The sequence below is a fragment of the Mastigoproctus giganteus genome, chromosome 1, assembly GCF_048544385.1.
Source record: "Mastigoproctus giganteus isolate SK-2022 chromosome 1, ASM4854438v1, whole genome shotgun sequence".
NCBI classification, from domain to species: Eukaryota; Metazoa; Arthropoda; class Arachnida; order Uropygi; family Thelyphonidae; genus Mastigoproctus; species Mastigoproctus giganteus.
In genome coordinates, this window is record NC_143575.1 from 136,118,768 (window position 1) to 136,141,434 (window position 22,667).

The following is a 22,667-nucleotide window of genomic DNA, read 5'->3' on the forward strand; positions in this document are numbered from 1 at the left end:
GAGAGAAACAGCGTGTTTCTAAGGAAACAATTTTAACTACTTTTTTCAAAAAGTGCTGGATACTGTTGCAAATTTATCACAATTCTATCCTAATAAAATCTCAAAACAAAATCAGGATTGAATCAAAAAACAATGACTCAATCACTGTTTTTAATTCTACTTTTGCTGGAAATAAAACCCATATTGTATGAAGTTTCTCCTCTGTTAAAATTCTATTTTTGTTAAATTTCTGTTTTGTTTCTATTTTCTTAAATTCAATTAAATTTTGACTTGACACCTATAAACATGACTGTATCTGGCAATTAAATAACTGTAATGAACTGTATTAAACTTTGAATAAACTGCAAATTCATCAGTGTTCAAAATGAGATGATATAGTTGCATAATGAAAAAAAATTACAGGTATGCCAGGTGGTCCATCTCTTCCAGCTTCACCCTGCAAATTAAAAATATGCACTAACATTAGTTGTTAATTAATTACAAATAAGCCAACAATTCAATTTCTACAAAAAATAAAATATCAAAGCAGATAAGTGAAACAAAGACAACTTTATTTTTGCTTTCCTAAAAAAAGGTTCAAAGAAAACAAGTAGAAAATTTTACAGAAATATAATTTATTAGAATTATGATTAAAATCATTTCTGTTTCCAAGTATTATCTTATACATTAAAAACAAATGTGAATAGCTACATTCTACATATTTATATATTTTATATATTTATTTACTGATATTTTGGCTATTTTAACTGCAATTATCTATAACAACGGTCTGACATATATTTTAAAAAACTGAAAGTTCTTAAAATATCTGTCAGACCGCTGTCAGAAGTTTTTAAAATATGGTGATTCTGAGCATACTTTTAGTGCTAATTCTGAGGACCCAAACAGTTTTTGCCTATCACATACAGCTTTTTTTACATACAGTGCAAACTATTCCTGTAGATCCACAATCCACATATACGCACTACATCCTCTGTGAGTGAGAGATATAGACATACCCAGACGGGTTTAAACATGTCAAGACCCGCAAGTCAGGTAACTATATAAATCTGCAAATTGTTTCTTCCACATTCAGTTGCTAACTAGTATCTGCTTCTACCATGATTTTCATATTCTTATCTTTGACAATGGCAACTAGTAGCAATGGCCATAACTATTCAAGATGACGAAACGAAGGCAGGATATAACATCATTTGTAAAAAATGTATATGCTGCATATTTTGGAATTAAATTTGGTGACCAACATAAAAGTTCAGCCCCCCCTCCCCATAAAGTGGACCATACATATGTGGAGGGCTTGCAATTGTGAAAGTATGACAAAAAGCCATATAGATAAAAATATAGAAGTCATATTAATGACTGCTATTTTTGTTCCATAAATGCAAATAATAATGACTTAAATGTCATTATAATGCAAAGAATACACAGAGCATTTTTTACCCCAACAACATTACTTCAAAAATTTAAAGCGAATACCCCATGGATGTGAACTATGATATCAGTTCCACCAGCTCTTCTTGAACATATGCCATCAGAATCCAAAATTTGACATTTGCGATCTAAAGGATGGTATAAACTATTATGACAAAAATTTTAAATCCTGAATTTCAACTGCTTACTGGTTAAAAGTAAACTTGATAATCTCATGAGAGATTTAAATCTAACCAAAGGGTCTGCTGAGATTTTAGGCACAAGACTGAAATCCAAAAATTTGGTGACCCCCAGGAATAGTTTTTCTTGGTATAGACACCATGAAAAAAAATTGGTTTACCATTTTTCTGCAGAGTGCTCAATGATGTACTGCAACAACAGTTCCTGCAGTTATGAACTTTTTTTGAATTCTCAACCAACCAACAGCATGGAGGCTATTGACTGATTCATTGAAGCAAAACCTCAAAGAATTCTCCTTCATAATGGAAACAAGAAGGCATTTATTCCTGCAGTCCATTCAGCACACTTCAAAGAAAAGTATGACAAATGTTAAGCTTCTTTTGGAAAAAATTCAGACAAGGATCATGGTTGGCCAGTGTGTGTGGCGATTTTAAGTTATAGGTCTGCTACCTCAGCCAACAACTTGAGTACACAAAAACAGCTTACTTCCTGTGTGAGTGGGATAGTCAAGCAAGATGTGAACACTGGAAAAGGAAAGTATAACCACCAAGATAATCTCTGACACCAGATTCAAAGAACATTATAGAAAGAACCACTAGTAGATTGAAAAACAGTACTATTACCTCCTCTGCATATAAAGCTAGATTTAATGAAACAATATGTCCAAGCCCAAATAAAGCAGGAAATTGTTTAAAATATGTTTCTGCACTAAACTCCCGTTTACTTACACACAAAAAACAGCCTAAGCAGGAATTTTTGCTAGACCCCAAATCTACAAGCTGCTGCTGCTGCTAGACTGCATTTTAAGAATGCATGAACCAAAGTGAAAAAAGGAGCTTGTATTGGCTTTAAAAAAGTAGCAATTTTTGGGAAATAGTAAACATCCAGATTATGAGATGATCAAGAGTGACATGCTGGAGTTCACAAAACTGGGCTGCAATGTAAGCATTTACTTCTTTTACTCTCATCTCAAATGCTACTTTTCCAGTAAATTTAGATAGTTTAATTGAAGAGCAGAAGAAAGATTCCATCAGTATATAAAAGAAATAGAATAAAGGTACCAAGGAGAATGGAATATTAATATGAGGGCTGATTGCTGCTGGATGCTAAAAAGAGGAATAGCTACCAAAACTAGCTACCTAAGCAAGTATATACCAAGTCTAGTATAAAGTCAGCATCAGCCAAAAAAAAAAAAACCCACTTCCACTTCATAATTCCATCCATACCAGATTACTGGGGTAGGACCATTAAATATGCCAACTCATCACCAACTGTAACCAAACGGAACACGTGTCACAGGAGGAGTATGGGGGGAGACCTTCCCAATTCTACCCCAGTGGATAACGCTGGACATCATGGCAGAACTGAAACTCACCTCAACCATACTCACTTCCTTTTCTCTGCAAATTGACTCACCGACAGGACATGGCTCGCCGACCGGGCTAGCCGAGTGGGTAAAGTACCTGCCCGGCAACCCAAAGGTCGCGGGTTCGATTCCCGCCTCGGGCTTGGATCAAAGTACTGCAAAAAACCTTGGGAGGTGCAATATGGCCACAGAAGCCGATGCGCCAACAACTACCAAATCAAAAAAAAAAAAAAAAAAAAAAAAGGACATGGCTCCCAAGGGCAACCTCCAAACAAAAGAGCAAGCACAGCCTCCGTGCACAATACACGACCCGGACTTGCATTCTGGTTGACAGATCCATTCTCCCAAACAACAACGGAATCCACTCTAATGGACGATAAATCCTACTCTTCCAAATATCCATGGACGGGACATGGGTCCCTTGAGCGACTACTCAACAAATGCTGCATTAACTGCACTGAATTGACAGACTTATTAAACCTACATCTCCAGCATCAAATGGACCAGGATTTGCTTCTTGAATACTCAATCTTGACCTGCAGACGGAGTATACACCAAAAGCGGCGAGCAGCCCTCTACGCATTATCCTATGGATGCTAAAATCTGATTTAACTGGACGGGTCCCATTTCCAAAGAGCGACCTCCAAATAGGCGACCAAACTTGACTCACACGGACATCAGAGAAGACGAGTTAAATCCTACAAGCGACTCAATCCTACTAGTCAATACCAAATGCCACATGAACAAATCGCAGTCTCTGCATGCACGCCGTATTGGCGACCTGAGCCAGCTCCCTTGCCTGGCTCAACTATTCTACCCCTCCCTGGCGGGTGGGGGAGGTGACGGTTCCACCGTATCCCCCCCACGTGTCACCCCCCATTCTTACTCTCTGGTGGGGCATGGGCTTGCCCCACTGTAAACTGGAGCTGTCTTCTCTATCGGCTCCATGTCTCTGCCTTTCCCCCGCAGTCTTCAATCTACTCCCCCACCCTACCTGCACGCAATGCCCCACACAATCTAAAATCACCTTCGCCCACTACTTTCGGCCTCTCATCCGTAGCGCCTCCCTGCCACGCAAGCGCATAGAGGGTGGGTGTTATATGTGTATATGTATTTGTGTGTGGCATGTATGTGTATATATACATGCCACACACGGGTGTATATATATATATATATATACACCTGTGTGTATTATGTATATGTATATATATATATATATATATTTTTTTTTTTTTTTAAGGTCCTAGCCACTGAAATCTCAGGAAATTAGGTAGCAGGACCTGCCAGAGTAAATCTTAGTCGACTCGTGTTTCCTGGTCTGCCTCCACGGGGCTAAAGTGGGGCAACGTTGGGCCTCAGTAGGGGTCCAGCGACTAAATGACCAGATGAACAACGGTACACGACACTACACATGGGCAATATCCATACACTTTTGAATTTCTAGCATTTCCAGTAAACTGGCACACTCATCACAATGCAAGCAATGCGGAGATGGGGGAAACCCCTGGTGCCGCTTGACACCAAACACACTTTACACTTTACACTTCCACTTCACCCTTCTGTTCGTTCAAAATACCTCTCCAGCTGAGCCTTAAACTTATTTAGGCTATCAACTTCCATGACAAGGGAAGGAAGTCTGTTCCACCAACCAACCACCCGCTGGCTAAAGGCAAATTTCCACACGTCTATCCTACATCTGTCTTTCCTCAATTTGAATTTATGCCTTCTCAGGTGATTATTCTGAGCAAGAGGAAGAATCCCATTAGCACTGAGCATGCTCAAACCATTCAAGGCTTTATACACTTCTATCAGATCACCTTGCCGGTGCCTAGTCTCCAGACACTGTAATTTACAAAACTTAAGCCTTTCTTCGTAAGAGCATCCCTTTGTTCCGTTCACTAATCTTGTTGCCCTTCTCTGTACTCGTTCCAGCAGCTCTACATCCTTCTTGAAATGAGGCCTCCAGACCTGTATACTGTATATCTAGGTGTAGCCTGACCATTGCCTTATACAAGGGAATAATCACCTCCTTATCGCTGCTAGAAAAATACCTATAAATCATTGACAATACACCATGAGCTACCCTTGCAGCCCATCTGCACTGCTCAGAGAACTTCATATCTGCCTGCACAACCACCCCCAGGTCCATTTCATTCTCTACCACTGTCAGTGTAGTACCACAGAGTTGATATGTTGCTCTGGGGTTGCTGTTTCGCTGTTTCCCATATGCAGTACTTTACATTTGTCAATGTTAAACTTCATTAGCCACCTCTCAGCCCATCTGCTCAACCTTTCCAGATACTGTTGCAGTAGCATAGTGTCAGTAGTGTCCTTAACAACCCTGCCAACCTTCGTATTGTCTGCAAACTTGAACATTAAGCTTGATATACCATCATCAATATCATTTATAAATACAGAAAACAATAATGGACCCAACACTGAACCCTGAGGGACTCCACTAATAACATTAGTCCACGATGAGCAGTGTCCATTGATTACCACTCTCTGTCTTCTCCCCCTCAACCACCCCTTTATTCATAGCAGCAATTTGCCTCCAATGCCACACTGCTCCAATTTGTGCAGCAGTCTTCCATGTGTAACAGTATCAAAAGCCTTTCTAAGATCCAAGTATATAATATCAAAGTTATTCCCTGCATCCAGTTCTTGTGTGACTGCATCATAGTATCCAATCAAATTGGTCAGGCAAGACTTCCCCTTAACAAAACCATGCTGTGTCCGAGCTATAACTGAAGTCTTGTCTAGATGATCCTGCAGTGCTTCTTTAACCAGTGAATCCATTAATTTTCCTGGAACAGAAGTTAAACTCACAGGTCTATAATTACTTGTGTCAGCTTTTGATCCTCCTTTGTGAATTGAGGTTCACATTTGCACATCTCCAGTCTGTGGGTACCTCCCCTGAGTCCAAGGAAACTCTCATAATTATGGCTAAGGGTTTGCTTACTTCCTTTGCTGCCTCCTTTAATATAATTGGATAGATCCCATCCACCCCAGGTACCTTTCTTGTCTTTATCTTCAACAATTTCTCCACCACTTTACTCTCAGTTATTACAAGATTCTCTAGCTTACTGTCAGAGCTGAATACACCTCTGGCATTCCCCTCGCTGAATAACTCCTCATGTGTGAATGTCGATGCAAAATATTCATTTAGTTTGTTATCTACCTGAGCAGGATCATCAACAGTTGACCCATCAAATACAAGTGGACCAATCTGATTCATCCGCTTCCTTCTAGAGTTTACATAAGTAAAGAACTCTTTGCAGTTTTTCTTTGCCTCCCTTGCCAAAGATTTCACGTAATCTGCCTTCGCCTGCCTAACCTCCTTTGTAACTTGGTTACAGATCAACTTGTATCTATCATAGGCTTCTGTGTCACATGTTAATTTGTATGTATCCCATGCATTTTTCTTCTCTGCCATATGTCTCATTAGTTCATCTGACATCCATTTAGGCCTAAATCAATATTTCTTAGTTGGTATGTAAAGCCTAGTAGCTTCCAAGATAAGTTCTTTGAATGCTTCCCATTTTGAATTTTTGGCAAGGGATGTAAAGAAAAACAGCAAAGAGTTCTTTACTTATGTAAATGTTAGAAGGAAGGAAGGGGATGAATCAGATTGGTCCACTTGATATCGATGGGTCAATTGTTGATCCTGCTCAGGTAGTTAACAAACTAAATGAATATTTTGCATTGACATTCAAACATGAGGAGTTATTCAGCGAGAGGAATGCCAGAGGTGTATTCAACTCTGGCAGTAAGCTAGAGAATCTTGTAATAACTGAGAGTAAATTGGAGGAGAAATAATTGTTGAAGATAAAGACAAGAAAGGCACCTGGGTTGGATGGGATCTATCCAGTTATATTAAAGGAGGCAGCAAAAGAAGTAAGCAAACCCTTAGCCATAATTATGAGAGCTTCCTTGGACTCGGGGAAGGTACCCATGGACCAGATATGTGCAAATGTGACCCCAATTCACAAAGGAGGATCAAAGACTGACCCCAGTGACTATAGACCTGTGAGTTTAACTTCTATTCCAGGAAAATTAATGGAGGCACTGGTTAAAGAAGCACTGCAGGATCATCTAGACAAGAGTTCAGTTATAGTTCGGACACAGCATGGTTTTGTTAAGGGGAAGTCTTGCCTGACCAATTTGATTGGATACTATGATGCAGTCACACAAGAACTGGATGCAGGGAATAACTTTGATATTATATACTCGGATCTTAGAAAGGCTTTTGATACTGTTACACATGGAAGACTGCTGCACAAATTGGAGCAGTGTGGCATTGGAGGCAGTTGCTGCTATGGATAAAGGGGTGGTTGAGGGGGAGAAGACAGAGAGTGGTAATTAATGGACACTGCTCATTAGCATTAGCATTAGTAGAGGCATTTGATGCAAGGAAGCAAGCTTATGCAGCACCAGCCAAAAAAAAAAAAAAAACCAAATTCCACTTCACCCCTCTGTTCGTTCAAAATACCTGTCCAGCTGAGCCTTAAACTTATTTAGGCTATCAACCTCCACCACAAGGGATGGCAGTCTGTTCCACCAACCAACCACCCGCTGGCTAAAGGCAAATTTCCGCACGTCTATCCTACATCTGTCTTTCCTCAATTTGAATTTATGCCCTCTCAGGTGATTTTTCTGAGCTAGAGGAAGAATTCCATCAGCATTGAGCATGCTTAAACCATTCAAGGCTTTATACACCTCTATCAGATCACCTCGCTGGTGCCTAGTATCCAGACACTGTAATTTGCAAAACTTAAGCCTTTCTTCGTAAGAGCACCCCTTTGTTCCATTCACTAATCTTGTTGCCCTTCTCTGTACTCGTTCCAGCAGCTCTACATCCTTCTTGAAATGAGGCCTCCAGACCTGTATACAGTACTCTAGGTGTGGCCTGACCATTGCCTTATACAATGGAATAATCACCTCCTTATCCCTGCTGGAAAAATTCCTGTATATCATTGACAATACTCCATGAGCTACTCTTGCAGCCCGTCTGCACTGCTCAGAGAACTTCATATCTGCCTGCACAATCACCCCCAAGTCCCTTTCATTCTCTACCACTGTCAGTGTAGTACCACAGAGTTGATACGTTGCTCTGGGGTTGCTTTTTCCCATGTGTAGTACTTTACATTTGTCAATGTTAAACTTCATTTGCCACCTCTCAGCCCATCTCCTCAACCTTTCCAGATCCTGTTGCAGCAGCATAGTGTCAGTAGTGTCCTTGACAACCCTGCCAACCTTTGTATCATCTGCAAACTTGGACATTAAGCTTGATATACCATCATCAATATCATTTATAAATACAGAAAACAATAATGGACCCAACACTGAGCCCTGAGGGACTCCACTAATAACATTAGTCCACGATGAGCAGTGTCCATTGATTACCACTCTCTGTCTTCTCCCCCTCAACCACCCCTTTATCCATAGCAGCAATTTGCCTCCAATGTCACACTGCTCCAATTTGTGTAGCAGTCTTCCATGTGCAACAGTATCAAAAGCCTTTCTAAGATCCAAGTATATAATATCAAAGTTATTCCCTGCATCCAGTTCTTTTGTGACTGCATCATAGTATCCAATCAAGTTGGTCAGGCAAGACTTCCCCTTAACAAAACCATGCTGTGTCTGAGCTATAATTGAAGTCTTGTCTAAATGATCCTGCAGTGCTTCTTTAACCAGTGCCTCCATTAATTTTCCTGGAACAGAAGTTAAGCTCACAGGCCTATAATTACTTGTGTCAGCCTTTGATCCTCCTTTGTGAATTGGGGTCACATTTGCACATTTCCAGTCTATGGGTACCTCCCCTGAGTCCAAGGAAGCTCTCATAATTATGGCTAAGGGTTTGCTTACTTCCTTTGCTGCCTCCTTTAATATAACTGGATAGATCCCATCCACCCCGGGTGCCTTTCTTGTGTTTATCTTCAACAGTTTCTCCTCCACTTTACTCCCAGTTATTTCAAGATTCAGTAGTTTACTGCTAGAGTCGAATACACCTCTGGCTTTTCCCTCGCTAAATAACTCCTCATGTGTGAATGTCGATGCAAAATATTCATTTAGTTTGTTAGCTACCTGAGCAGGATCATCAACAGTTGACCCATCAATATCAAGTGGACCAATCTGATTCATCCCCTTCCTTCTAGAGTTTACATAAGTAAAGAACTCTTTGCTGTTTTTCTTTGCATCCCTTGCCAAGGATTTCTCATAATCTGCCTTCGCCTGCCTAACGTCCTTTGTAACTTGGTTGCATATCAACTTGTATCTATCATAGGCTTCTGTGTCATGTGTTAATTTGTAAGTATCCCATGCATTTTTCTTCTCTGCCATATGCCTCATTAGTTCATCTGACATCCATTTTGGCCTAAACCTTGAACAATATTTCTTAGTTGGTATGTAAAGCCTAGTAGCTTCCAAGATAAGTTCTTTGAATGCTTCCCATTTTGAATTTGCTGTTGGTAACATCATCAGTTGGTCCCACTGTATAGAATTTAAATACTGTCTCAGTCCATCGTAGTCGCCTTTACAGAATCAATAACCCTTCCCTTTACCCCTAATGGTAGTTACCTCTTTCAGTAAATCCCACTTCAGCACACTGTGATCACTGCCACCTAGTGGTTCATTTATCTGCAGATTCTTAATGCATGAAGAATCACTGCTGATAATCAAATCAAGAGTATTACTCCCTCTAGTTGCCTCCCGAACATGCTGATGTAGAAAACAATCATCCAATAAATCCACAAAAGCCCTGCTAGTGTGTGAGTAACCAGCCCCCAAATTCCAGTCAATATCTGGGAAATTAAAATCTCCCATTATAAGACTCTCTGATTTACTGGCCCACTCTATTTCCCTGTACAGTTCCTTATTATACTCATCAGAGTCATCGTGGACTAATGTTATTAGTGGAATCCCTCAGGGTTCAGTGTTGGGTCCATTATTGTTTTATGTATTTATAAATGATATTGATGATGATATATCAAGCTTAATGTCCAAGTTTGCAGACGATACAAAGGTTGGCAGGGTTGTCAAGGATACTACTGACATTATGCTACTGCAACAGGATCTGGAAAGGTTGAGCAGATGGGCTGAGAGGTGTTAAATGAAGTTTAACATTGACAAATGTAAAGTACTACATATGGGAAACAGCAACCCCAGTATAACGTATCAACTCTGTGGTACTACACTGACAGTGGTAGAGAATGAAAGGACCTGGGTTGTGCAGGCAGATATGAAGTTGTCTGAGCACAGACAGTACACCATGAGCTACTCTTGCAGATGGGCTGCAAGAGTAGCTCATGGTGTATTGTCAATGAAATATATAGGAATTTTTCTAGCAGGGATAAGGAGGTGATTATTCCCTTGTATAAGGCAATGGTCAGGCCATACACAGAGTACTGTATACAGGTCTGAAGGATTCATTTTAAGAAGGATGTAGAGCTGCTGGAACGAGTACAGAGAAGGGCAACAAGATTAGTGAATGGAACAATGGGGTGCTCTTACGAAGAAAGGCATAAGTTTTGCAAATTACAGTGTCTGGAGACTAGGCACCAGCGAGGTGATCTTATAGAGGTGTATAAAGCCTTGAATGGTTTGAGCATGCTCAATGCTGATGGGATTCTTTCTCTTGCTCAGAATAATCACCTGAGAGGGCATAAATTCAAATTGAGGAAAGACAGATGTAGGATAGACGTGCGGAAATTTGCCTTTAGCCAGCGGGTGGTTGGTTGGTGGAACAGACTTCCATTCCCTTGTCGCGGAAGTTGACAGCCTAAATATGTTTAAGGCTCAGCTGGACAGGTATTTTGAACGAACAGAAGGATGAAGTGGAAGTGTTTTTTTTTTTTTTTTTTTGGCTGATGCTGCATAAGCTTGCTTTCTTGCATCAAATGCCTCTACTAATTAATGCTAATGCTAATATTCTTGCACCCTTTCTATTTAAGTGTATCCCATCTCTGTAGAAGCAGTCTCTCCTGTTAACAAGTACAGTCCAGGCTGAAAAAAATTCTACCTCTTGAGCTTTGCATAATCTTTCCAGGGCCGAATTGATCGACAAGGCTCTCATCATATACTCCCTCCTATCGTGTCTGGACAGAATTGCAGACACTGTCAAATTCAACCCTAATTCACAATTCACGGCTTTTTTTCAACAGTGACCTGTACTTGTTAAGTAATTCTTCCGGGCTCCTACTCTTAATATCATTTGTGCCAACGTGTACAACTATATAACCTTTTGTGCCCTTAAAAGATGATATCCGCTCTATGTCATCAACCTTTGCCCCTGGCAGACATACCCTGGTCCTGTTCCACCTATCCTTTTTACAAAGCATGTTCCCCTTTTCCCTGACAATAGAGTCACCTACAACTACTAGTTCCTGTGGGAGCAGCGCATTCTGCCTTGGGGGTTGCCGCTGTGTTGCTTGATGACCAAGTGCAAGCTATGGCATTGATGTGGGCAGCTGAGAGCTTGATGGGCCCCTCAATTTAGTTCCTTCGAGGGCATCCAACCTGTCCTTCAAGTTCTCATATAGGCCCATAACAACGCTGAGTTGTTGCCTGATTTCGATACACTCCTTGCATTGTGCACACACCAAGACATCCCCCATGGCAATATCATGTCCCGTAGCTAAATGCTCCAGAAACATCATTCAAGCAGTGCATTTTAAAAGGCTGTGATTCAGAAGGAAACTGCTCCCCTCAGTTCTCCTCTGAATCACAGCACTTCCATTAGCTCGAGTCTTTTGCTTTGCTGCTCTGGTCTGAGTCATGATTTCTATTAATTTCAATAAAATTTCAATTTCAGTTCAAAATTATAACCCTAAACTTGTATCCTAACACAGTTATAACGGTATATATATTTTTCAGTGTCAATTATTAATTATCTACAGTTCCCTTTATATAACTTCCGTATCAGTTATGTGTTAATTAATTATGTTACGTTTATAATCTAAGGCTTTATATGTATTTAGTTAAAAGTACAATTTAATTGACAACGAAGTTCAACAAGTTTAATAGATTCTACTGATCAACTGACAATATTATAACCTAAACTATACTAACGCTATCTAGTTCAGTATATAACGTATCGTATGACAAAGGCGGAAAGTTACGAACGGTAAATCTACGGACACTTAAGTATTAATTAACTTTCAAATCTCGCTGTCTCAATTCTGAATAATTAACGATCCTTACTAGGTCTATAAGCTACTTAAAGAAAATAATTTGATGTAAAAAATATTCAATAAAGCGGCTAAATATGGCTAAAAAACCTCTCGTTCAGCGGAGTTGCAACTTGTAACACGTGGATTTGATACCCTTACCGATACTTTTATGCAATTTCAAGGCCGAGTAAAGAATAAATACACCAGATTAATCAGAAAATCACAAAATAATGCTATACTACTGAATTTAAATCAAAAGTTTTAGAAAAACAATAATTTCAAATCAAAAAATAAGAAAAATCCACTTAGCAGCTTTGAACACGTCTGGCTCGTACTAGCCTCGTCAGCAGACCCCCATTTGGAGTTGTAAACTCCAAACAGACTTGTAAACAAAAAAGGCTTGTAAACACCATAGTACAGCAGACTCTCGATTTACCGGGATCAGATTAACCGGGACACTTAAAGACTCCAGATTAAAAGAAAAAAATCAACCAGAAATCATAAAATTCATGTAATAACCAGAATAAGTATAAACAGATGTTTTGCAAGTCGTAAATAAGTTACAAGAAGTGGCATTATAAGTCATCATTGGGAGATTAGTGTGCCTATTATTTTGCAACCCCCGCTGTCTTCACACCCACCGCTCAAAAAAAAAGACCAAATGTTTAGTTTGTTTTTTGTGCATCACATCAATTTTTGTACAGTCGCACGACAAAAGGACAAATTTTGTTTTGTTATTTATGTCAGGGATGTCGTATTTTTTATATTTTATTTTTTTTGTTTAGATATCACGAAAATGATGGGCAAACACAAAGAGCTGTGCTTTCAATTAAACAAAAACTTGAAATTATTAAAAAGTTTGAAAATGGTGCATCTGTTAAATCTCTAAGGAACCTTTATAATGTTGGTGACCAAACCATACACAACATTGTAAAAAATAAACGGAAGCATTGTATTGGACGCGCGTGTAGTGCGTGGTAAGGTTTTTCGTTTTTATCTATCGGCATACTTTTTCATAGGTTACTGAACATTTTTTGAAGTCCACGACTTACGTGGCTTCGGACTTACTTTACGTTATTTATATATTTTTTTTTTTTTTTTTTGACTGAAGATTTCAGTGAAGGGGACACAGATTTCACCATAATAACATAAAAACCCAATAAGATTGAGTTTACTACCCGTTTATAATTAATTGCTGTTATTGTTATTTTGATTTTTAGGAGCATTAGCACCTAAGGCCATATTGCTCCGGGAATATGTGGTGGTCATTCCCTGACCTTTCCGCATTCTCCGTATTTGGTGGTCACAGGCTCGAACCCCGGTCTAATCAAGAAGCGTGTGCTACGCACTGCTGCTCCTGGTCACCTGGCTACGGAGGCACCTTATAATTAATTGCACTAACAGAAAAGGCCAGTAACCCGGAAAGTGCAAATTGTTTTTATTGTTTTATGGCTGTGACCTCCAAGAAATGAGCTTTAGTAAAATGTGATGATAACAGTGAGTTTTCGCCTTAACCCCGTGAAGTTCTTTTCAGAAAATTTAATTTTGACTGTTATCATGGTGCCGACTAAGAGAATAAGTGACAGCGGTACTAGTAAATCTATCAAGGAAAGGAAAGCAATCGAGTTGGATCAGAAAATTAAAATAATAACAATGTATGAAAATGGCCAAACATTAACAAGTATTGCACGGAATTCAGATTTGTCAGTGGCAATGAGGAACACAATAAAGGAGAAAGGCAGAATATGAGAAGCGGTGAAGCAATCAGCACAATGAAGTCAACTATAATAACCAGGGCTACAAAATACATATCAGTTTTTACAGTACAATAACATGCATTTTTCATTCCTTTTATGTTTTCTTTTCTCATGTGCCACTCTAGCTACTTCACCACTGTTCCCAGATAATGTTTTTAATTGAACTAATTAAAATATATTACTATTTTTATTCATTCTTCTGAGGATATTACGCAGTTTTTGTAATTTTGGCATATCAGGGATATAGTAGCGATATTTTATTAGTCTTTTCCGAGTTACATAAAACTCAACTTATGTAATGAGTCCTGGAATGTATCTCTTACATATACCGGAGACACAGTATTTTTGGATTAACCGGGAAATCGATTATCTGGGAATTTTTTTTTACCATCTATCCAGGAAAATCGAGAGTCTACTGTGTATATTTTATGTATTTAATATATTTGAAGTGTGTGTGTGTGTGTGTGTGTGTGTGTGTGTGTGTGTGTGTGTGTGTGTGTGTGTGTGTGTGTGTGTGTGTGTGTGTGTGTGTGTGCACGCATGCATAAAAATTTACAAACCTTTTGTCCTTTTAAGCCTGGTGGTCCAATGGCAGGTTCTCCTTTCTCCCCTTTGGATCCTGAAATACCAGGAAAGCCAGCAGGACCAGGATCTCCAGGATAACCCGGCAGACCTGGAGCTCCCTAAAAATTGAAACAGAATATTAAATAGACAAGAAAATCCCAATACAAATAGTGATATTTTGTTGTTATGACAAGATAATTCAATATGTCTATTATGGGGAACAGCAAAATTTTAGTCACTTAAAAATAATAATGATAAAAAATTAACAAAATAAAATTGCAAACGAGGAAAAGATACTTAATATGTTTATTATTCTTTCCAAAGTACCAGTAATTCAAATCTGAAATAAGTTTTCAAATCTTTATTGCATAATTCAAAATGTGTAGGATCATACAAGTAGGGTAGATGCACCCTACTTGTATGATCAGGCAATGGTCGTCATTACAGACAATGGTAAAGGATAGGAGAAAATGGTGTTACCAATGAGTTTCTATAAACCACAGGGTCCATTTGATCAAAAACTAATATTGAAGTTTCTATACAATTCATTCTGTTCTTAGTGAAGGTGAAAAATTGTGTGATACAGCTGTGGCCCATTTCAGATTTAAGGATATATGACAAAAATACACAAAAATTCACCACGTGTGAAACAAAGATGCAGCAGTTTCTCTTAACCCTTTATTAGTTGTCTGCCAAGTCACATCCCAGTGAGACAGATTTTCATTACCTGGTGTTTTTGTAGTTTTCCAGAAAAAGGACAAACAAAATAATCAAACAAAGGATCAACCTCAAATTTTTAACAAAACTAAAGAAAACACCCACTGTAAGTTATGAGTCATTATGTCAAATTTATGAGGATGTCAGAGCTCATATAATTACAAGACATAAAAGATTGTTTCAAGGAAGAGAGAATGTAGAAGCTGATGAATGAACAGGCCATCTGGTATCCATAAAAATTGACAGACTGGGTCAGAACATTATTTAGGTTTGATCGTCGTTGAAGCATTAAAGTGGTTGAATCAGAACTCAATATGGAAAAAGAAACAGACAAATGGGGCAAAATTTTTTAATTAAAATCAAAGAATGAGAATACTCTTACGATTATGAAGATGTTTTGCAAAAATAACAGAGCCAGACTTTTCAAGTACTTGAATTACTTGAGATGAAAGTTGGTTGTTCCAGTATGACCCAGAACCAAAAGACATCAATGCAATGGAAGAAAAAACAATCCCCCCACACAAAAAAAAGGGGGCAGGGAGGAATGTCAAAATCAAATATGAAAACTATGCTCCTTATTTTCTTCAATATTAAATGAATTATGGCTGAATACATATCACCAAATCAGCCTGTTAATCAAGCATACTAAATTGAAATTCTGACAAGGCTGCCTTAAAAAAGTCACACGAAGAGACCTAAATTGTGGAAGAGCAGTTGGATGCTGCATCACGACAATGCTCCTGCATCCAATGTTAGCATTAGTATTATTAGCATTAGCAAGGGCACATGATGCAAGAAAGCAAGCTTACATAGCATCAGGCAAAAAAAACCCTTATTTCACCTATCCCCTCGCTCCAAATGTTTGTCAAGTTCTGCCTTGAATCTATTTAAGCTATCAACTTCTACGACAGATGGAAGTTTGTTCCAGCAATCAACCACTCGCTGGCTAAAGGAAAACTTCCGCTAATCTATTCTACAACCGTCTTTTCTCAATTCAAACTTATGCCTCTCTCAGGCGATTATTCTGAGCAAGAGAAAGAATCCAATCAGCATTGAGCATGCACAAACCATTCAAGGCTTTATACACCTCAATCAGATCACCTCGCAGGTGCCTAGTCTCCAGACACTGTAATTTGCAAAACTTAAGCCTTTCTTCGTAAGAGCAACTCTTTATTCTGTTCGCTAATCTTGTCGCCCTTCTCTGTAATAGTTCCAACAGCTCTACATCCTTCTTAAAATGAGACCTCCAGACCCGTATACAGTACTCAAGGTGTGGCCTAACCTAACCATTGCCTTATAGAATGGGATAATCACCTCCTTATCCCTGCTAGAAAAATTCCTGTACATCATTGACAAGCCACCATGACCTACTCTTGCAGACCCTCAGCAATGCTCGGAAAACTTCATATCTCCTTGCACAATTAAGGTCCTTTTCTCTACCACCGTCAGTGTGGTACCACAGAGTTGATATGTTACTCTGGGATTACTGCTTCTCATAGGTAGTACTTTACATTTTTCAATGTTAAACTTCATTTGCTGCCTCTCAGCCCATCTGCTCAACTTTTCTAGATCCTGTGGCAGCAGTGTACTGTCATTAGTGTCATTAACAACCCTGCCAACCTTCGTATCGTCTGCAAACTTGGACATTAAGCCTGATATACCATCATCAATATCGTTTAAAAATACAGAAAACACAATGGACCCAACACTGAACCCTGAGGGCCTCCACTAATAACATTAGTCCACAAAAAGCAGTGTCCATTGATTCCCACTAAACCATCTCTTTATCCATAGCAGCAATTTGCCTCCAATGCCACACTTCTCCAATTTGTGCAGCAGTCTTCCATGTGCAACAATATCAAAGGCCTTTCTAAGATCCAAATATATGATATCAAAGTTATTCTTTGCATCCAGTTCATTTGTGACTACATCATAGTATCCAATCATATTAGTCAGACAAGACTTCTCCTTAAAAAACCCATGCTGTGTCCAAGCTATAACTGAAGTCTTGTCCAGATGATCCTGCAATGCTTCTTTAACCAATGCCTCCATTAATTTCCCTGGAACAGAAGTTAAACTAACAGATCTGTAATTACCTGTGTCTCCCTTTGATCCTCCTTTGTGGATTGGAATCATATTTGTGCATCTCCAGTCCATGGGTACCTATCCTGAGTCCAGGGAAGCTCTAATAATTATGGCTATTATTGCTTACTTCCTTTGCCGCCTCCTTTAATATAACTGGAGAGATTCCATCCACCCCAGGTGCCTTTCTTATGTTTATCTTCAACAATTTCTCCTCCACTTTACTCTCAGTTATTACAAGATTATGTAGCTTACTGCCAGAGTTGAATACACCTCTGGCATTCCCCTCCCTGAATAACTCCTGATGTGTGAATGTAGATGAAAAATATTCATTTAGTTTGTTAGCTACCTGAGCAGGATCATCAACAGTTGAACCATTGATATCAAGTGGACCAATCTGTTTCATCCCCTTCCTTCTAGAGTTTACATAAGTAAAGAACTCCTTGCTGTTCTTTTTTGCATCCTTTGCCAAAGATTTCTCGTAATCTGCCTGCGCCTGCCTAACCTCCTTTGTAACTTGGTTACAGACCAGCTTGTATCTATCATAGGATTCTGTGTCACATGTTAATTTATATGTATCACATGATTTTTATTCTCTGTCACATGTCTAATTAGTTCATATGACATCCATTTAGGCCTAAATCTTGAACAATAATTCTTTGTTGGTATGAAAAGCCTAGTAGCTTCCAAGATTAATTCTTTGAATGCTTCCCATTTTGAATTTGTTGTTGGTAACATCATCAGTTGGTCCCACCATATAGAATTTAAATACTGTCTCACACCACCATTGTCACCTTTACAAAAGCTAAAACCCTTCCCTTTACTCTTGAAGGTAATTACTTCTTTGAGTAAATCCCACTAAAGCATACTGTGATCACTGCCACCTAGCGGTTCCTTTATCTGCAGATTCTTGATGCATGAAGGATCACTACTGATGATCAGATCAAGAGTATTTTTCCCTCTTTTTGCCTCCTGAACAGTAGGAAACAGTCATCCAATAAATCAGCTGCTGTAGAAAACAATCATCCAATAAATCCACAAAAGCCTTGTTAGTGTGTGAGTGACCAACTCACAAATTCCAGTCAATCTCCGGAAATTAAAATCCCCCATTATAAGACACTCTGATTTACTGGCCCACTATTTCTCTGCACAACTGCTCATTGTACTCATCAGATTCATTAGGCCTATAACACACACACACAGACACACACACACACACCTACTCTCATTTTTCCTTTGACAGTGCTTATTTAACACCAAACAGACTCAACACTGCATTGTCCACGAACATCAACTGGATGCACTTCCTTAGATTTTATGTGTTTCTTAACTAACAGCATAACCCACCCTCCCTTCCTGTCCTGTTTATCCTTCCTGTACACATTGTAATCCCCAAATTCCAGTTCTGGACTGCTTATGTCTGTGTGACCCCACATCTCTGATATCCCAACAATATCTGCCTTTGATGTCTTGAGTAGCACTTCAAGCTCATTGAATTTATTAACTATACTACTAGCATTGGTCTACATGCAATTATACATGCACCTGTTTCTACTCTTAGTTACCCTAACACAGCCCATGTATTTACTTGTTCCACTATGACTCCCAGAAGTCCTGGAAATCCTCACTGCCTTGCTATCTAGGCTGCTGCTGAATTGCATTTCATTCGAAGTAGTGCAAGAATCACTTTTACCTCTGCCAGCGGCTACTGTTAATCTATTAGTTCGTATATTCCCCGCCAAGCTAGCACTTTTCCGACCCACCTAAACTCTGCTTCAATAGCATCAGCAAATATTCTTGCACCCTTTCTATTTAAGTGTATCCCATCCCTGTAGAAGCAGTCTCTCCTGTTAACAAGCACAGACGAGGTTGAGAAAAATTCTACCACTTGAGCCTTGCACAATCTCTCCAGTGCCAAATTGATCGTCAAGGCTCTCATCATATACTCCCTCCTATTGTGTCTGGGCAGAATTGCAGACACTTTCAAATTCAACCCTAACTCACACTTTTTTTCAGCATTGACTTGTACTTGTTAAGTAATTCTGCCAGACTCCTACTCTTAATATCATTAGTGCTAACGTGTACAACAATATCATGCTTTGTGCTCTTAAAAGATCATATCTGCTCTACAATGTCATCAACTTGGCAGACATACACTGGTCCTGTTCCATCTATCCTTTGTGCACAATATGTTCCCCATTTCCCTGACATTTCTGTACTTGGAAGATACATATGGAACAGTGTGTGTGTGTGTGTGTGTGTGTGTGTGTGTGTGTGTGTGTGTGTGTGTGTAAGTCAAAAGCAATCATTTTGAAGGGAAAACTTGTAATGCACAAAATATTTCATTACAGTTATTTTATTACAGCAGACATCTCATTTAACAGCCACACCTTCTTAAGGATGTACTGTTAATGCTGCATAACTAACAACTCTGAACAGTTTTCAATCACAATTAAAGAATAATCATGTAGCATCCAGACTGAAATTATGCAATCAATGTTGCATAATGGAAATACTATATACTTATATGTGTGCATGCATGCATAAGGTTCAAAAGGTATACAGATAATGCTTGTTCAAAGGTGAGACCAAGTACATTGGAAAATTAAATGTTTATATATATCTCATCTTTATCTCCATGCATAAGTTGAACACACACACTTGCAGCAGCAGCAGTCTGTTACTGTGGTCAATAAATTCTTATCTCATCATATTTCAAAATGTCAGTGGGAGCTGAACAACATGTACGTATTAAATTTCACTTTAAAATCAAAGAAACCACAAGGGTAACATCACACTTCGAAGCACTTAGGAGGTCTGTCAAAATTAATCCACTATCTGGAATGTCCTCAATTTCGACAAAATGATGGAATTAAGTCTTAAGCCCAAATTTTGGTGTACATATGCATACTTGTACATAGTGTATAGTGTTATTTGTAATGTGGCTCTGGGAGTTTCTCCCAACTCCATGTCAAGCAATGTGATAAATACAAACTCTATAAAGGCCAGATTTATGTAGGTTAGTGCGTTCATGTTGTGTTAGTGTGGGTTATGTTGGTTGCATTGTTCATCTGGCTTCTTAGACTAGGGCCTGTGTTTTCACACAAAACCCTCTAGTTTACTGTCCAAGGCTGGGAGAGCATATATATATATATATATATATATATATATATATATATATATATATATATACACACACACATCCTTGTACATCCAAAGCTAGGCATATCACAATTTGTTTGAAGAATTTGAAAAGTAAAAAAATTGTAGAGATATCAAAAATATTGTGCCACTCAAACACTGGCGATGAGGAATTTGGAAATGGTGAGGACAGAAAGGACACTGTGTATTGTATATCTGTTTGGATGGTATCTATATCTAAAGTTTCCTTCAACTTTGCATGATGTCTCTGGTGAAGGTATAGGACTCTGTAAATCCAGCGAGCATGTCTAGTGGTGCACGAGTTGTGGTATATATGTTGTGTGACACGCCTCTTGGCTACCAAGAATCTGCATGTCACTTGGAAAGCAGCTTCATAGTACCCATTCATATAGTTGGGCCTCTACTGTCAGCTCTAATTGGAAGTGGAATTCCAATTAGAGCTGACAATTTATGCAATATAGGGATAAAAAAGGAGGAAAAGTGAAAGTTAGAGGACAAGTTTCCCCTCCAAACAATACATGGGCTGTGTTAAGATAACTATGAGTAAGAACAGGTGCATGCATACTTACATGTATGTACACCAATGTTAGGAGTATAGTAAATACATTTGATGAATTTGAAGTGCTAGTCAAGTCATCAAATGCAGATATAGTTGGAATATCAGAGACATGGTGTCACACACACATATAAGGAATGCAGAATTGGAATTTGGGAGTACGATGTGTACAGAAAGGATAGACAGGATAGAAAGGGAGTGTGTGTGTGTGTGTGTGTGTGTACTGGTTCAGGGTGGTTCCCAGGCAAATGCCCATCTCCACCTAAATCATTTAAAACAGAAAATTTGTATATATTTTACAAATTTACAAATTTGTAAAATTTGTAAAATATATTTTTGAAAAGAGAAGTAAAGTAAAAAAAAAAAAAAAAAAAAAATTTTAAGTTAAGTTAAGTTCATAATCTAAGTTAAGTGTATAAACAAGAAATTTTGAATAGAAAAGAATAAAAGTAAATATATGAGAAATGTTTGTGAGTGTAGTATGTTGTTTATGTCAGGTCACTTTGCCATCAGAAAGCAGCTGAACTCTTCAACTGCAATCTGATGCCCATCCCTGGCATGTGGAGCCGGACCTGGTTCTATCTTTAAAAGCTGAAGGGCCAAAGCGCAATTAAACACTCAACAGAGAGAGTGCTAGACTGTTGAGCGCCAGCTGTCCAGCCTTGGGCCGCCCAAACCCAAGAACTGAACAACAACTGAACAAAAAAAACCACTTAAGTGGTCCATACCCAGGAGCCCCAGACCAGACCAAAAGCTACCAGGTCTGAAGCTCCCAAGCCCTGATGCAATCAATGAAGATTCTGGTTGTAGACGGCCAATTCAATGTCTGTGAGATTTCGTATGATAGATCTTTTAGGGAACACAGCATTTGCATACTCTTGTAAGGCCTGAAAGTTATTAACTCCTTGCACCAATGTATGTACGTTATCTTCATTAAAATTAGCTATCTGTTTTCCCAAAAGACATCGTCCATCAGTCATGTCTTCGAGCTATGTGTCCTTCCCAAGACCATTTTAGTTCTTTAGTTTTCATAAGAATGTCCTTTACTTGAGTTTGCTGCCGAAGTGAAACTTGTGGGTGCCCAAGTGAAACTTGGGCACCCATCAAAAGAATGGTGGGGAGTATACATTGGTTCATTATTTTACATTTCAGACAAATTGGGATAGAAAGGGAGGAGGGATTATGCTCAGGGCTGTAGTAGAAGTTATACATGGGTATATGCTGTATACCCTCTGGATTTTTTTAGGTCATCATCATCAGCCATTTTCAATCCACTGTAGGATGAAGTCGTCTCCAGCAACTTTCAAGTTCCTCCTGTTTTGTAGAATGGCCATCCATTTATTACCCACGAATTTGTGAATTTCATTTGTCCACCTCTGTTGTTGTCTTCCAGGTTTTCTTCTAGCTCCTCTTGGGTACAATTCTGTTATTTTTTAGTCCATCACTCATGTCTTCGAGCTATGTGTCCTGCCCAAGACCATTTTAGTTCTTTAGTTTTGATAAGAATGTCCTTTACTTGAGTTTGCTGCCTAAGTGAAACTTGTGGGTGCCCAAGTGAAACTTGGGCACCCACCAAAAGAATGGTGGGGAGTATACATTGGTTCATTATTTTACATTTCAGACAAATTAGGATATTGCTCCTTAGTAGTGCTCCTCAGATTATATTTCCTGAATGCTATCCA

General features: G+C 38.9%; 1 protein-coding gene across 2 annotated transcripts in view; it reads right to left on the reverse strand.

Annotated features, from left to right (window-relative positions):
• Nucleotides 1-22,667, reverse strand: part of Col4a1 (Collagen type IV alpha 1) — a 1,206,096-nt gene that overhangs the window by 1,000,715 nt on the left and 182,714 nt on the right. For both annotated transcript variants that reach the window (XM_090374514.1, XM_090374509.1), the window contains exons 7-8: nucleotides 14,465-14,587; nucleotides 401-436 (exon numbers count right to left, since the gene is read on the reverse strand). In XM_090374514.1, the coding sequence (XP_090230640.1) occupies nucleotides 401-436; nucleotides 14,465-14,587 (159 nt within the window). The remainder of the gene's footprint in view (nucleotides 1-400; nucleotides 437-14,464; nucleotides 14,588-22,667) is intronic.